The 18348-nt window shown below is 43.1% G+C and overlaps 1 protein-coding gene across 4 annotated transcripts in view; it reads left to right on the top strand.

The window, feature by feature from the left end:
- NBEA (neurobeachin) overlaps positions 1-18348 on the top strand; it is a 1608295-nt gene that overhangs the window by 330740 nt on the left and 1259207 nt on the right. For all 4 annotated transcript variants that reach the window (XM_069205539.1, XM_069205537.1, XM_069205538.1 and 1 more), the window contains exon 10: positions 4834-4967. In XM_069205539.1, the coding sequence (XP_069061640.1) occupies positions 4834-4967 (134 nt within the window). The remainder of the gene's footprint in view (positions 1-4833; positions 4968-18348) is intronic.

Below are 18348 nucleotides of genomic sequence, written 5' to 3'. Positions count from 1 at the left end.
TTCTGCCCCCCAATATTTACTTGCTTTCAGTATCTTATGTTGTGACAGTGACTACATCTGTCTGAAGAAGCTCAGTCACGTGTGCTTGTTTTTAAAAGTATATGTTCTTGCATAAAGTTTTGATACCAGACATTGGTAAATCAGTTCCAAACGTGTGCACAGGACTTGCAGAGTAGTAGCTATTGGGGTGCAGTTGTGAAATAACGCTTTTTCCATTTGGACTTAAATATAACAGGTGCTATAAAAACGAGCTTTGTAACGTCTAACTCATCCTGAATGAAAAAATGGATGGAACTATCACAATTGAACCCATAATTGTACCCGTGTAGTGGTAGATCCATAGTGCAAACCTAGCTAGAAAGAAACTGAACACTGGTCAGAGGGTGAGAGCCCAGTGATGTATGTTCGATATTGCTTACAAGAGGTGTTAGAAATGGGGTCTTTGGTTGGCAGTCAGGTTACCCCCTGTCCAAACAAGAATCCTCACTCTAGTCAGGGTGAAAGAGAATCACCCTCAGCTAACCCCTGCTTACTCCCTTGGTAGCTTGGCACGAGCAGTAGGCTTAACTTCAGAGTGCTAGGTGTAAAGTATTTGTACCAACACACACAGTAACTTAATGAAAACACTACAAAATAACACAACACAGGTTTAGAAAATCCACAATACAAAAGTCAAGTTATCAATTAAAAAGCCAAAAGAGTCTTCATGTAGTTTTAAACACACACTAACACTGTTAGCGTGAAAATGTACCTTCAGTGTGTCAAAAATAACCCTGCACGGGCGAGTGTGCGTCAAAATGGGCTTGTGACGCTTCGATTCCACTCACGAGCGGGATCTTGCGTCGTTTCTCCTTTAGTCGGGTTGGGGCGTGTTGTTTCTTCTCTCCGCAGGAGAGCGATGCGTCGATCCGGTCAGCACTCTCAGGTCCAGGCAGACCTTGCATTGTTTTTGCACGCCCAGCGGTGTTTGCGTCAGAAATCTAGCCACAAGATGATCCGAAAACCACGCAGCACTGGGTTGAGATCTCCTAGCCTCCGTCAGCGATGCTGCACGTAGTTTCTCCAGCTCTGTGCGTTGATTTTTGGTCGCGTTGCAGGCGAGCGTCAATTTTCAGCCACAGATCGGAGTTGCGTCTATCTTTTCCCTGCACAGCGTTCTGTGCGTGGATTTCTTCCTCCTAGGCTGCCAGCTTCTCCTTTCAGGGTCCCAGGAACTGGATGGGCACCACAGGGCAGAGTAGGAGTTTCTCCAGAGACTCCAGGTGCTGGCAGAGAGACGTCTTTGCTGTCCCTGAGACTTCAAACAACAGGAGGCAAGCTCTAAATCAAACCCTTGGAGATTTCTTCTCAAGATGGAAGGCACACAAAGTCGAGTCTTTGCCCTCTTACTCTGGCAGAAGCAGCAACGGCAGGATAGCTCCACAAAGCACAGTCACAGGCAGGGCAGCTCTTCTTCCTCATCTCTTGTCCAGGCAGAGGTTCCTCTTGGTTTCCAGAAGTGTTCTAAAGTCTTCGGTTTTGGCTGCCCTTCTTATACCCAATTTCTCCTTTGAAGTAGTTCTACTTCAAAGCAAAGCCTCTCTTGGAGGTGAAATCCTGCCTTGCCCAGGCCATGCCCCAGACACTCACCAGGGGGTTGGAGACTGCATTGTGTGAGGGCAGGCACATCTCTTTCAGGTGTAAGTGACCACTGCTCCCCTCCCTCCTAGCACAGATGGCTCATCAGGAAATGCAGACTACACCCCTGCTCCCTTTGTGCCACTGTGTAGGGTGAGGTGCAACCAGCCCAAATGTCAAACTGACACAGGCAGGGAATCCACAAACAGGCAGAGTCACAGAAATGGTATAAGCAAGAAAATGCTCACTTGCTAAAAGTGGCATTTTCGAACACAGAATCTCAAAATCAACTTTACTAAAAGATGTATGTTTGAATTGTGAGCTCAGTGACCCCCCAACTCCACATGTCCATCTGCTCCCAAAGGGAATCTACACTTTAATCGGATTTAAAGGTAGTCCTAATATTAACCTATGAGAGGGACGTGCCTTGCAACAGTGAAAACGAATTTAGCAATATTTCACTGTCAGGACATATAAAACACATTACTATATGTCCTACCTTAACCGTACACTGCACCCTGCCCTTGGTACTACCTAGGGCCTACCTTAGGGGTGCCTTACATGTAAGAAAAGGGAAGGTTTAGGCCTGGCAAGTGGTTACACTTGCCAAGTCGAATTTACAGTTACAACTGCACACACAGACACTGCAGTGGCAGGTCGGAGACATGTTTACAGAACTACTTATGTGGGTGGCAAAGCCAGTGCTGCAGGCCCACTAGTAGTATTTGATTTACAGGCCACTGGGCACCTATAGTGCACTGTACTAGGGACTTACTAATAAATCAAATATGCCAATCCTGGATAAGCCCATTACATACACATTTTGTAAAGGAGCATTTGCACTTTAGCACTGGTTAGCAGTGGTAAATAGCCCAGAGTAACAAAAACCGCAAAATCAGAGCCCAGCACACATCAACAACCTGGGAAACGGAGGCAAAACGTTAAGGGAGACCACGCTAGAAACGTCTAACAAGAGGTAAGTAACATGAAGTGCCTAATGTGATGGATGGTTAGCTACAGTACTTTATCTAGTTTTGAATTATTAAATATATCCTCCATGAAGCTTATCTGCAGTATTTTTGCAAGGCACCACCCACTTTCCTGGCTGGCCTCTGGCTGTTCTTATCTATTCGCACTGTGGCTTAGAGAAAGACAGTAACTACATTACAAACAGAAGCCTTCTCTGGGGTTCCAGGAAAATACATAAGATGAGTCCCACGAGTTCAGGGCCACAGTTGAAATGCCTTCTAACATTCAATACTTTTAAGCTAGAAAATTATCGCCAGACTTTAACAGCAAAATGCTTAATGGGACCTAGTGCAGAATGTGATGCTTGTGCTTTAGATTTTCTTTGAACCTTGGTATAAGTAACATGGATGGCACAGGATGGAAGTTATGATTGAGACAGCTGAACACTGGGAAATGGGCCATCTGCCATGACTGTTTCTGTGGTGACTAGGAAAATTGGATAGACTTTACCTGAAAGCTTATTCCTACATCATTAACTGGGTTAATGCTGCTCCAGAAAGAGGGACTGGAAAACCTTGAAACGTTATATTGATTCACTTAATTCTTTACCAATTGCTAATTTTGCTTGTCCTTTAAATTGTGCTTCTTGACCTGTTCACTAGACCTATGCACTATAACAGAAGAAGAAAGAGGACTTCAGTGCTGCTACATTGAAGATTTCCTGACAGAGGCTTGTGGGGGGGGGGGGGGGGTTTGTTTACAGCTTTGTCTTGAATTTCTGGGACTGGGAAGCTTCTCAGGGGCTAGTCACCCTATCCTTTTACTAGCCCCATGGGGATATATGGGCTTGGGATTCGCCAGTGAAGCTTACATGGCTCAGTGAAACGTCTTTCCCGTAGTTGAAGAGTGGAGAAGGTCCTGGAACAGAGAAAACTATGTCTAGATAAGAACAAGTTAACGAATGACAACTGGACTTTACTCCATCCTACTAAATAGATTGATAGATTGATACACTGGAACTGGATCTGTACCGTTGCCGCCTGTGCTGCAGTAAGAACACTCACCGTGAAACTTTAGAAAGTGTATCTAAAATATAGTCAGGTACCACAAGTCAGCTCGTATGCAAGGGTAAATTTTGCGTACAGTTTGTAGCAGACGAGTTTCAACATACTTCAAGTAATACCCTTGATTTCCCCAAAAAATTACATATTACATCTGGAAGAAGGTGTCCGATTAGGACCACTCCTACTTCATAGTTAGGTTTTCTTTGTGGCATGCAAGGTAGACTGCAGTTCCCTGTTTGAAGATTGTTCTGGTTGAACATATTGCTGCAAGCCTCATGGGCATTCGCAGTATGCCCTAAACATGTTTGTTGGTTTCTAAAGCTTTATATAGATGAGGTGTTAGCCCCATAATGCTATACATATCATGGGATGAACTAAACGTCCCTGAAGATTTCAGTGTTGACCTCTACTCCAAAGTGGTTAGATACATCTTCTTAGCGCACAGCAGAACATTCCTTTTTCTTTTTCTTACTTCTTTTGCCTATGTTAGCATGGGACGCAGACAGGCATTGATGGATCAACCCTGTTGCAGCGACTCAGAAGTGCGATATCCTTTTTTTAACCCAGATATTATGTTGTAACGTCTGGGGGTGCCTATCATTGTCTGTGCCAGTGGTAACGTTAAAAAAGTGTTTATGGTGCAATTTACAATGCGAATACAATTGTGCACTGTACCAGCAGTTTATTTTGTATATTTGTGCTTTTACAGTACGGTACTCCGCTATTTTTCTCACTAAAGTTCACGAAGGACATTTGCACAGGATTATATAGATATTTCTTTCCAGTGGTATTTATCTCCGTAAAACCGAACCATGAATGGTAATTGAATTAAACAAATCAAATGATTTATTTGAAAGGGCCCAGAATATAGCTACATGCAAGAATGTTCCAAATACCCCGTACTAGTTTGTACCACTCTGCTATGTCAAACAGTTGAAATTCTTGCTCTACATCAAGAAAAAAATATGCTTCTGTTAATATCGTAGATCTGCATTTAGTGGGAAGTAAAACAAATTGACGAGGTTCATCTTATCTCCAGCTACTCTCATGCTGTGCCTTCCTTTATCTTATAACCTGGAGGGAGCAGCCGTTTTTATTTTATTCTTCTTCTTCCCTGCCTCAGTAGCAAATATAAATTAATGCTGCATGACCGGTAAATTGTGTCTTTTATTTATGTGCATAGGACGTGAAGGCGATAGTCACCCACTCAATACACAGTGCAATTCACTCGATTGGGGGAATCCAAGTTCTCTTCCCTTTGTTTGCGCAATTGGACAATCGACAGCTAAACGACAGCCAAGTGGAAACCACCGTCTGGTAAGACCTTTAAATGATTTGTCAATGGCTGACAGGTTCTTTTTGCCAATGAAATCTTACCTTGGTTTAAAAGTATTTTGTTATGATGTGTTCCATTACTTGCTTTATAACAAAAAAAGATTGTCTAACATATGAAGGCAAAATGAGGATCAGCAGTGACCTATATTAGTCTTAAGTTGTTTGCAAATTAATTATAAACTTGTAAAGTTTGTAAGTGAACTAAGCTATGCAGCAGAATATTGTAAACATGTAGAGTCATCACTGCGTTTTTTCTAAATGTATGTTTATTCGGGAAGCGGCCTTAACCACCATTCTGTAACAACGAAGTCGTGGACAACGAAAGCGGAACAACGCTTTCGTTAACCACAACATCGTTGTTTGGTGCCTTAACCATGCATGTGCTGAACCACGCACATGCATGGTTAAGGCACAGAAGAAGGGAGTCGGCTGAGGAGGACGACGCGATCAGTCATGTAAATGGGGCTGTTTTAGGGGCTGGGGGTCCGGGGTATTTTTAGTTTTAGTGGTGGGGGTATTTTCAGTTTTGGGGGGTCAGGGTGGTTTAGGGGAGGGGGGTCTAGTTATTTTTTTGTTTTAGTGGCGGTTTAGTTTTAGGGGTAGGGATGGGGGGTAGAGGTATTTTTAGTTGTAGAGGTGGGGGGTCAGGTGGTTTACCTTTGGGGGAGGGGTATTTTTAGTTTTAGGGGCCAGGGTGGGGGGTCGGGGTATTTTTAGTTTTAGGGGTTGGGGTAGTTTAGGTTTAGGGGCGGGGGGGTCGGGGCATTTTTAGTTTTAGGGGCAGGGTGGGGGTCAGGTATTTTTAGTATTTGGGGGTGGGGGTTGGGGTGGTTTAGGTTTTTAGGGGTGGGGTGGAGGATTGGGGTGGTTTAGGTTTTTAGTGGTGGGTTGGGGTGGTTTTAGGGGAGGGGTGAGGGGTTGCAGTAATTTTAGGGTTGGGGTGGTTTTATGGGTGGATTGGGGGGGTCGGGTAATTTTAGGGGTGGGGCTGGCGGGTTGGGGGAGTTTTAGATTTTAGGGGCGGGGTGGGGGCTCAGGGTAGTTTTAGGGGTGGGGTGTTGGGGTGGTTTTAGGGGTGGGGGTTGGGGTAGTTTAGGTTTTAGGGATGGGGTGGGGGTTGGGGTTGTTTTAGGGGTGGGGCTTGGGGTGGTTTTACGTTTTAGGGGTGGGTGATTTAAGGGGAGGGTTGGGGGGGTTTTAGGTTTTAGGGGCGGGTGGGGGGCTCGGGGTAGTTTTAGGGGCAGGGGTGTTGGGGTGGTTATAGTGGTGGTGGTTGGGGTAGTTTACGTTTTAGGGATGGGGTGGGAGTTGGGGTTGTTTAAGGGGCAGGTGGGGGGGTTGAGGTGTTTTAGGTTTTAGGGGCAGGGTGGGGGTTGCTGTAATTTTAGGGACGAGGTGGGGGTTGGGGTAATTTTAGGGGCAAGGGTGGGGGGTTGGCGTGGTTTTAGCATGCGTTGTTCTGACATACATTCATGTATATTCTAGTGTTTCACAATCTCTTGAGTGAGTCCATGTTCATCTCTCATGAGACAATATAATGTGACATTAGAGTTTGGTTACATCATTTACATTTACAATATTTAAGAACTTTGGTGACTGATATTCCTTTGTAGACATCACTTCTATCCCCTTCACTACACAGCTCTGTATGTTGCTGTGGATGCTTCCTGAGGACGTTATAGATTCTCTGGCTTCCTTCCCCAGCTCAGACTGGCCTGTATGTAATACCTATATTTATTCTCATCCTAACAAGATGTTACAGATCACCCGAATCTAACAAAGTCAAGTTTATGGGTGTAAAAGGGATTATCTTTATTGATGAAGCAGCTTAGGATAAATACCGCAGAAAAGGCCTTTTGGACCTCACATTAGGAGTTTTGTACCTCACTCAAAGTACAAAAAGGAGGTATAACTGTGATCAGTCTCCAAAATAACTCTATGGAAATAGCAACTGGGAAGATAGGTCTGCCTAATCTTCTACAAGCAGGCAATAACTCCCAATAATTGTATTGGGAGTGAGAATTAAGGAAAAAGACCAAAAGGCACAAAAACACTGTAAAAACAAAAATGTAAGCCCGTTCCTGCACCTAAATATAAGGAAGTGGAAAATGTACTGTATAAATAGAATTTGCACCACCGTAATGGTAATTTACCATCCTAAAATTCTACTTATCCTGAGTCTGTTTACTGATATGAGGAACTTGGAATACTAATTGCACATTTATTGTAACTCAGTTGGGATACCCCAATTGGGATTTGAACCTGGCCCACAGAGAGTAGTTTGTATAACTCCATAGTTGATTTGCATGTTGACTAGTCAAGAAGAGAAGACAAGAGACTGCAGACTGATCATTGGTAGAAGAAACATAGCTGACCTTTAAGGTTGCTGTGAGCTCCTACAAAAGAACTTTAAGGTAGTGGGTCTTTTCTCACTTTAACTGTCTCGTATATTTTTGGTGACTCGTTGGAATGCATAGTGAGACCTCCAGTTTACAGATATACCTACTAAAGTAGTTCAACCAGTTCAAATTATGCAAAGACAGAGCCATATTGGAAGATTTGCACAGACAGTATTTAAAATTGAGCCAATTCAACAGAACTTTCAAATTCAGCCATAAAGTTAACATGTTTCACACTGATTTTCTCTTTGATGCTGTGACACTGTGGTCTTGAGCCACTTGGTCATTGATTAATGATTGGTGAGTTAGTTATTCAGGGACCTTTCTACAGGTGTTCTAAATATATGGAGGAAGATTTAGGTTAAGTGTAACATCTCTAGCTTTTAGTGGGATGTTTAATAATGGCGCATCACTCTAGCAGTGAACAGGCTATAAACCACACAGATGTTAGTATGATCATCTGAGAGGCTAGTTCATTGCCCATTGTATTCATCTAGGTCTGCTGAATCATTGTCACCAAGTGCTCACTCATTTAAACACAGTCCATTTTTGTACTTGGTGGTTGGCGCTGTCCTTTGATACAGGAGTTTGGCTCCACGATTGAGTGCTTTGCCAACGATCTCCTTCTTGGAAACACTGGTCTTCTAGGGTTCTTTGAAGATTGCTAGAATGTGTGTCTTCCTTAGGTCTCCATAGTTGTTGAGGTTACAGCACTCTGGTTATTCTGCCATTGGCCTTTTTTCCAGACTGATTACGTTGTCCAGCACCAAATTGCAGCCTAGGATGTATTTAGATGGCAGTTTCCGGAGATTTTTTTGAACACGGGACACCGTATGCTCTGAATACAATGCACATCATTTTTAATGCTAAACTCTGCATCACTGGGATGCAGTGCATCTATTTAAGGACAAGGGTGATGAGGTTTCAATTCTGTAGGTTCAAAAAGTCTGGTGGCATGGTTTTGCATTTTCTAGAGCTTCTTGCTATTTAACTGTGCCCCCCTTAAACTGACCCCTATCTAGTCAAATGCATTCCAGTTTCAAACTACGAGCAGTTTTAAGCGTTCTGTTGCTTCCTGCCTAGGTTTGCGATGTACAAATACCCTTACATAGATACATACTGGGAGAAATTGGGTTACTGGTTGAGGGGGATAAACCCCTTCTCAACCAGGGACCACATTCCTTGTAAGTGTGAAGCCTCAAGCAAACAACAAAATAATCTGTGTGTGCAACCCTCTAGTAGCTTTGCTAGAGCAGTCACCCTTAACTTAAGGGAAATATGTAAATAATTTATGCTGCACTTAAAACAGTATTAACATGAAAAAACAAGACAAGAAAAAATCCCACACCAAATAGAGTAAATTTTAATAAACAAATAAAAACGAAAAGGACACAAAGCCAATCAGCAGAACCAGATATATGCAATTTTAAAGATTTAAGTGAAAATAGCACCGAAAAGCACAAAACGTCAACTGTGGGTATATGGGCGCACTAGATCGGGACAAAATCTGAAGCTCAGGTCAACCGCGATGGAGCGCGGGGTCAGATACAGGGGTTCAGTTAGACCTGCTGAACAAGAGTACCTTAAATCTTGGTTGTGAAGATTTGGGGAGTCAAGGATGCATCGTGTAGCCAAAGCAACGGGAGTTCCTAGTCAGAGATGTGTCATGCAGCATTGATACCGAGGAGTTGCAAGGGTGTAATGCGCGAGGTCCTGCTTCGATAATTGGTGGCTGTCAACGAGGGGTGTGCGCTGTGAGGGCGATGCAAATTAATTGCGCCCAGAAAGTCCATGCAGCAGAGGCGATGTATCGGTTCTGCCCAGGGTTGCGCCATGCAGCAGATAAAATGTGTTGGTTCATCTAGGTTCACAGATAAGCTGCCAGAACACCTTCAGGCCCACATCCAACCATCCAGGACTGGGGTGGCCTCACCTAACAGGATAGAACTTACAGATGTCAGAGTCCAGGTGCTTGGTTCAGGGTTGTTTGAAGCCTGTTAGTCTCTGAGGCTTTTGATCAGGAGGCCAGTCAGCTAGCCCTTGGAGTCACTCTGAGGTCCTGGGTTAAGGATGCAGGTCCAGTCCTCACCCAGGGAGGCAAGCAGGTCAGCACAGCAGGGTAGCAGTCTTTCAGAACAGCAGTCCAGCAGAGTGGCAGTCCTTTCACCAACATAGCAGCCTTCTTCTTGGTAGAGTCCACTAGTCTGGAAGTGTACTGAAGAGCTGGGTCTAAGGGTCCTGCATTTATACCTGGTGCCCACTTTGAAGTGGAGGAAGCTTCTAGAGGTTTCCCGCCCCCTTGAGATGTGAGGCATCTCATTCCTCCCTGTCCTGGCACCAGCTTGTCTGGGGTCACAAAGGAATAGTGACAAACCTTTTGTGAGAGTGCTCAGGTAGAGTCTTTCTGATATGCAAGTGTGGTAGGTGAATGCTCCTCTCCCTAATTAACTCAGAGTAGCCCATCCTACCAACACCTATCTTCGCTTTGTTTCAGTGTCTGGGAGCAATACACAAACACCAACTGCCTGCGATAGCTAGTCATGTGACCCAGGATCAGTATGCAGGCACCGAAAGCTTAGGACAAGAAAATGCCAACTTTTTAAAATAGCATTTTCAGAATTATGATTAAAAATCCAACTTTACCATAAAAGAAAGTTTTTAATTACAATTCTTTATATACCAATCTCGACCTATCTGCTCCCATTGGACATTAGAGCTTATTAAATATAATAATGTAACTCCAATGTTATCCTTTGGGAGAGGTAGGCCTTGCAGTAGTGAAAAATGAATTTAAGAGGTTTTCACTACCAGGACATGTAAAACTTAAAAGTACATGTCCAACTTTCTAAATGCACTGGACCTTTCCCTCTGGGCTGTTCAGGGCCTACCCTAGGGGTGACATTTGTATTTAAAAGAAAGGGTTGAGCTGGCAAAAGTAAATTTTGCTATGCCGAAATGGCTGTTTAAAACTGCACAAAAGACTATAATCGCAGGTCTGAGAGATGTTTAAAGGGCTACAGAAGTGGGTGGAACGTTTAGATGTAGTACCATGTTACTACAGATTTACAAATAAAGAGCCCAATTGAGTGTAAGCCAAATTCTACCATGTTTTAAAGAGAGAGCACAAGCACCTCAGCACTAGTTAGCAGTGAGAAAGTGTGCAGAGACCTAAAATCCCACAAAAACGGGTTCAGAAAACAGGAGAGTGAAGGCAAAAAATTTGGGAAGGACTGTAGAATGGGCCAAGTCCAACATATATATACACAATTTCCACAGATTTAATATTTAGAGCATGATTAGGAGTTTCAATCAGTGATTTGTAAAGCAGGGCTATTTACCGGTAGGGTCATACGGCACTGTTTGTAGTCATGCTGCTCAGTCGAAGAGCCAGGTCTTGAGGGCCTTCCTGAACTGCTTCAGTGATGCTGTCTGCCTGAGCTTGAGGTTGCATGTTCCATGACCGGGCTGCCAGGTAGGTGAAGGATCTTCCTCCTGCTTTGCTTTTCCAGATTTTAGGAATAGCTGCAAGGGCGAGCTGGTAAGAACTGAGATGTCTGTTGGGTATGTAGAAGGCGAGGCGGTGGTTGAGGTATGCTGGTCCTATGTGGTGCAGTGCCTTGTAGGTGTGGATCAGGAGTTTGTATGTGATGCGTTTGTTCACTGGATTTGGCTTCTTGTGACTGCCAAACTAGCGCTGTCAGTCAGACCGCCGCTGTCCTGGTGGTCCGACTGACAGATTACGACCCTGGCAGCAGCAAGGCAGTGCTTGGAGCCACAGGGGGGGCCCTGCACTGCCCAAGACCATGTCATGGGCAGTGCAGGGGCCCCTTGTGGCTCCCAGCACCCTCGGAATGCACACTGTCTGCTCTGGCAGACAGTGTGCATTCCGTGGGTGCTGGGGGCACTCTCTGTGCAATGGCATTGGCCTCCCATCCATGAAGTCATAACGACACTCAGAATATAATTTAAACTTAATTTGATTCATGCATGTTGCTGGTGATCCTTATATATGTGAGTAACAATATGTTGCCTTTTTAAAACCTATAAACTGTTCACATCAATAATAAATAGATTAATTTTCAGTATAATCCATTTTTCTCTAATCATATTTATATTGCTCATTGTTGTACTTGTTGCTGCTATATTCACCAGAGTGTGCAGGGACATATATTTCTTTTACAGAACTTACTTCATGAACCAACACTGGACTCCAGCAATGGGTGCTTCTACAGAGACACTAACAGGAAGACACTTACAACACTCTATAGAGACCATTATTGTCCCCCCGGATGCCATCCAGAAGGCAGCCTTTACCTGTGCCACCCCTTGAGTAATGCACAGTTTGCGCTTCCTGTACAGCTACTTCTGTCATATGAACCAGACATTTGGGTAAAGGCATTTTCCCAAGTATTTGCTGCAATAACCCACTGCCGATGAGAAATTGCCCATTTTACATTGTGTGAGTCCTAACTTTTCTGCTCTCAAGTGGGTATCACAGAAGGAGCAGCACAAAGGTCTGCAGCTCCTTCTGTAAAACGAAATATCCAGGAGTTACAAAACAAAATGTAAACACCCATTGTACTCCGGGGGCGCTTTGACAATATGACTGAGAAGTTTGAACTGGATACTCATTGAAGTATTGTAAACGCTTGATTCAGTTTCTGAGCTCGGCAGATCAGAGTTAAGCAAAGCAGCCTATTCTTCTTGTAAAAGTCCCTGCTTAAAGGCAAGCTTCTTCACTTCCAGAACTGACCACATCACATCAGGAGTAAATGCATTTGGCTCACTGTAGGATCATAGCGCACGGATGTCGATTCTGTAGTGATTCATATGACTCTTGAACCTAATTCTGCTGAGAAATGCCTTTAATATAAATTATATTTAAGATTTAGGCCTAGTGGTCCTGACCATATGCTTAGATTTTCACCCAGTTTTATCTTAGTAACGCTTGTGATGTTGGAGTTAGGCAAAAGCGGTAGTGCGATTTAATTCATTCTTCCTTTACTTACTACTATAATGTAAGTTAAATTTAGACTTTGATGGCTGCACTCTTTTTCCTAGTCAATTCAATTCAACTATTCACACGAAGTGGCCATAAAATGTTCGTAAGGTAAAAAATACAGTAGAATAAAGTGCTACACCATAGCGACCTGGTAAAAACGTTTTGGCAGGGCATGGATAATAAAGTGCATGCAATAGGACGACGAACCAGTTAGTTTAGTAAGTATAACCATGACAACACGGTAATGGCACTGACATTTTGAATAAAAGCGTAACTAAATAAATGCATCCAACATAAGAGCATGATAAGCGCTAATTAGCAGAACACAACAAAGTGCATACAATAAAACTCAATCTTAATGATTCAAACATCGAACTGTGCAAGTGAATATATGCAGAGGGCTCAAAGCAAACTTCTGTACCCTAAGCCCTCCATCAATCTCCCGCATCACACAGCTGCTTTAAGAAAGCATCAAACTTTTAGCAGGACATCAAGACTACCTAACAACTGGAGATGCAGTACTGTGCCCCTGCATTTACGAAACCCTAAGAGCTTTAAAACAGGTTTTAGGAAGGACCACAAAAGGAGACTATGAAGTTAACAAAAAAACATAAAGTGCATTAATTTGCTCTGACAACTCATCACAGGGCAGGCATCAGCGTGGCTTCCCTGAGAACCATAAAAATTTGAGAAACACAAAAGGAGCCATACGGAACCGGCCCTAAAACAAAGTAAAAACGATCTCTCCCAATGTGTGATTTCCAAGGTTTAATACGTACTGGGAACACACAGAGCCACGAAGGTGCAATAGGTTCTTACAGAGCTTTGGAAAGCTCCATATCTGTTCTTTGTGATTGACAAAGCTCAAGGAAACTGAGCTTAACTTTTAATTTATCATTCTTTTATTAAAGTGGTAGGTTCATTAAACATTTCAAGCAGGCATAAATCCTTAAAGGCTTTGAAAACGTAGCCCAACCAAGGGGATGGCAAGGCCCTTACCCATACTGAGACAGTCTAAAGTGATGTCCCTGTTCAAGCCCTCTTCTGAGTTAGACCAAGTGCTAAACCAGAGGAAAAGTGGGGACAGCCCAGCTTTGTCAGCTTTCTACTCCAGATTTAACCCTGAGAACTGGAAGAGGGGAGACAAAGGAGCTGCCTCCATATGCAGTTTTCGTCGACCTGCAGGGCGCTAACATTATGATAACCCCAGCAAGATGCAGAGCTGCAGTAACAGATTGGGTCCTATATATGCTCAAATGAGGGGAGAATGTTCCCCTTCCTGCGGACTGGGGGTAACTGGGAAAATACTCCAGCCCCCTACTAGTCTTCAAGTGGGAACTGTTAACCTGTGGGTGCTAAGATCCCATGGAATCGAAGACAATCCCTAGATAGGTAAAATCAGACACCCGGCTCCGAGACGGACCACTGATTAATAACTGTGGGATATTTTTCCTGCCAGGGCCCTATGCCATGACGCGTGATTTCCCAAAACTAGTGCGCAGGTCCAAGTTGTTCATGGAAGTCAGAAAGACTCCACTGACATACGGAAAGCCTTTGGTGTCCGCATGATAAATACTGCAATGTCCGCATATAGCAAGACTGGTACTGACTGGTTGGCAATCCTTGGGGTTTCCCTGACAGCATCAATCAGAAAAGAGCTCAAATTGTTGATATAAATAATAACAGTCTAGCCAGGATACACCCCTGAGGCACCCATCTCGCAAGAGGGAAGGTGTCTGACATTTTGCCTGCTGGGCTGAAACAAACCTTTGCAGCTTCGTTCTCATGTGGGTTATACAGAAAATTCATTAGTGCCATCTCGACCCCCAAATCTAGCATCATCAACCAACACTTGCTTCTGTTTACACAATCAAATGCTGTTGTTAAGTCCATAAAGGCCAGGTAGAGGGGGACAGCACTTGCCAATAGTGTACGTTCCTACAATCAGATGTAAATTCAGGCATTGTCCACTGTACCCAGCCCTGGACATAAACCAAATTCATAGGGACTCCGAGTGTTATTTAGATTTTCCCAGGATTGTAATCGATTAAGTATCCTCCTTCCAATTATTTTGATTGTACTGTCTATCCTGGAGATTGTCGATAACATTTAGGTGACATACGGTCTCCTTTCTTGAATATGGGGACAATGATAGAAAGGGCCCAAGAATGAGGGATCTTTTTACACAAAGAGCTATTGAACAGGTTTATGATAAGGTGACCCCACAATGTAACATCGCATTTGATAAGGTCCATGGGGACGCTATCTGGTCCTGGGGATTTACCACCTGAGGTCTGCTTGATGGCTTCCTCTACCTCTGGTAAGGTGACCGACAATGTGGGTGAGTTTTCTAATTTTCCCTGAAGTAATACTACTAATCCTTCCTCTGGGGTTGTGTCATAAATGGCACTGAAGTGCGAAACACAATCAGAACCCAAAAGTTTGAATCACAAGAGTGGATTGGCTGAGACCTCCCCTTTCGTCAGTTTTTTCAGTGTCCCAAAACACTTTTACTATTTTTCAAGAGTGCTGCATTTTCTAACAGTGCCCAATCCTTCTTGTTCATGACATCCTTCCTAGCCTTAAGTGTACTTTTATAAATCTTCCAAGCTACTCAGCCTTTGGCAGGATCTTTGAGCATTGGCTATGGGTTTCAACATGTGATTCCTGATACATCTACATAAATGTAATATTCTGTCATCACCCCCACACTATCATCACACAGACAGTAAAAAAAAAACAAAAAAACTTAAGATGGGCTTTTAAAAAAGGGTGAGGGTAACCCCTGGTTCCTTAAGGTGCCATACAAGCTTACAACCACCATCATTGTGCTGGGAGACATGGATGATTTCTGCAGGACTGTCTGCTCTAAATATAGGAACATATTCTACTCCGTCTTGGATAAAACAATTCTGGTAACAAATCTGTAGCTGAAGACTGACGCCTTTCCCACTCCTCTGAAGGTTGCCTGAGGTGGTCCATCTCCCTTAAACAGCCCTGCAACTTCTACAAGATCATGCATAGCCAGATATGCTGACTTAGCATCTTTCCTCTCTCATCTGGTTGACCCCTGTATGAGGAACATTTGGATACCTGTCCCTCCAAATTGCTTTCCAGTTTAGCATTAATGTCTCCACGGAGCATAATATTAGGCTGTGATAAAAAGAAGCCTCATGTGGCTTTAAATTCCCTTAGCCTTGCCACATGTTGTTGGAATGGTGGTGGTGGACTAGGACACAAAAACCTGCACATGAACAGAAGGTGGTGTCCTGCAAGGCAATTAAATCATATTTGGAAATGAAGTCGAGACAGACTACATTGGTCAATTTATCTCTAAGCCTGGTAATGTTCCAGTTGAGAAACCAAAAATAATTATTCTTAATGATGAGTTTGGGGCTTCTTTTTTTTTTTATACAGTCCCAGCTCTCTCCATAGGGATTACCAACAGTGAGGGGTTCCTTATTTCCAACCAATGGTCAATGGAAAGCACTTTGTAGTGATTCAGTACTAAATTCTGATCCCCATCGTAGGGTGCAACATTGGGGGCGCGTGTGGGGGGTGTCTGGCCAGTTGCAAAATTTGAGGAGCAGTCTTGAGTAGTCTCCTGACTGTGCGTACCAATAACAATAGCCCCAGGGGTGTGGCCAGGGGTCTGCCAGCGAAGGAAGTGAATGAAGCCTATAAAAATAGCCTAAAGGAACTAGGGTAACATTACTCCTGGCACCAGCCCTACTCATGGGCCCAAACAACATGCTTTGCACCAAAGTAATCGATCTGAAGTTCACTATTGCACCGTCCCCACGCTTGCCTGATGGGCTTGGTCTAATCCAACCTACCCTACCTACCCTACAAGTCAGCAGGATATCATTGGCTGAAGTAAAAGGAAAACCTTGGCTATGGACCAATCAATCCAAACCCCTATTTTGCGATTCCATGTGGGACTCCCCCGATCCCTATGTAGTGGAACTCCCTTGAGTATTACAACATATGGACAGGCGGCTGGATGGACATTAATGGTAATACGGCTGATATTAGGAGTATTGTTGTTTCCACTTGCATTCTTTTGTAAGAACTATCAGATAAACAGCCATCCCCGTGGCCAGCCTGATTGACCCCATCAGGTTGCAGATTAATCACAAGGGTTGAAGCAGATCCTGGCGTTGTGGCAGATAGATTCAGGTAATTCGGAGGTGGTTGTACTTCAAACGCAGAACTGAAAGGCATATATGGGATAAGGATGGGAGTTAGTTGATTTTAAAGTGGAGGCAGGTTGCGGGACGACCGTAGGAGAATATCTAGCTGACACTCTATAAGTTTAAGTCTTTCAGTTGAAGGAGAAAGTTCATGCAGTAAGACTGTCTTACATTTTGCGCAGTAATCTTCCATAAGGTGCTCAATACGAGACTGGTTGGAGCTCAAATTTCTCTTAGTTGTTCCAACATCTGTGTGCAACCTCTGGAGTAAGACTCATTCAATGCAATGGATTTATTTTGTGTATGTTTCATATTGGATAGAGTGAGCCCATTTTCCGATTTTTCCGATTTGGGAGGTGCAGATCCCGTCACGCAGTCATTCCCAGGCTGTCAGCGAGAGATCAGTGCAGATTTGAGGCCTCTGGCCTAAAATTAACTCTGGAAAAAATTTAGGTGATAGTAATGGAAATTATTGGGATTTTTGTTTTTGTCAGCAGATATAGGAATGTGTCACATTTTAGTCACTACACCCTGAAAAACGGGGTTAAGGCAGCATTCTCTTCGGCCACCAGATATCCAAAATTAATGCATCCAATTTTTTATTCCAGCTTAAAGATGTTACAGAATTTACGTTTGTTGAATGGCAATATCTAGACATTTGGTGGTATCTGTCCTTTCTGGCTTAAAGCAGAATAATGGAAATACCCATTTGTCTGCTTTGTAAAACCTTTGCTTCACTTTGTAGTTAGGCTTGCATTGTATAAATGCACATACATATTTATAAATTAAAATTGTGAGCATGTAAACTATAAAACTACTGGAAAATGAATGTCATTCATACGAATATTCCGTTTATAATTGGTTAAACATTTATATGAATGCATTGTTTATAAGCAACAAGGATATTTACTAAGAAAGATACTCACATTATATGAGTATTTTTATTCATTTTGTAACTATCCTCATATGTATTTAATTTGTAGATGAAAGCTTTAATTCTGCATTGCTTTCTTTATTTACGGCCAATGTTGTATTGATGTCCACATATGTGGTAAATGCAAATAATGTATCTAAGAAGAGATTAATCCTTTGTCATTGGGCTCTGCAGGACACTAAAGCTGGTCGTGCCTCACATGGGTCAAACTTGCTAGAAAAGCCTAGTGGTGTCTGCTGCAAGGGTTTAACCCTTGGCTAGGAATAAGTGGCACACAGTAATAAGTTCGACATCATAGATATAATCCTGACAGGACCAGCACAAACACTGATTTATGATTAGATACCGTGCTATTTACCCGACCGGAGGCGCATCAAGCGCATTAGTACAAACAAGAAAATCAACTTGCAGCATCAACTAAACACCTTCAAAAGATGCTGTAGAAATACAGCCATGACCATATGGATTCTTCACTTAATATGATGTTCCAGCAGAAGACAGTAGAAGCAAGCAATTTGTCTTGGAGAAACCAATAACATGAAACTGCTCTTGGAATTGCACTAAAAAATGTGGTTTGTTGTTTTTCGCTCATCCTACTGAACTGTAATGACCCATTAGCGACTGTATATAAGAGTTATCAAAAAATGACAATTGGCACCCAGTTCGTCATTGTATGATCAATTACACTTTTTACAATATTAGGGACTTTGTAGACAATGAACAGATAAAACACTCGTGCATAAGACCAGTAAGACCACAGTTCTTTAAAAACAGAAGTACATTTGCAACAGCTCTTTGAAGGAGATCAAATGCTTGAATTCAAGGTTAAAATCTG

Source organism: Pleurodeles waltl, chromosome 8, assembly GCF_031143425.1.
Source record: "Pleurodeles waltl isolate 20211129_DDA chromosome 8, aPleWal1.hap1.20221129, whole genome shotgun sequence".
NCBI lineage: Eukaryota > Metazoa > Chordata > Amphibia > Caudata > Salamandridae > Pleurodeles > Pleurodeles waltl.
This window is presented reverse-complemented; position numbering and strand designations above follow the sequence as displayed.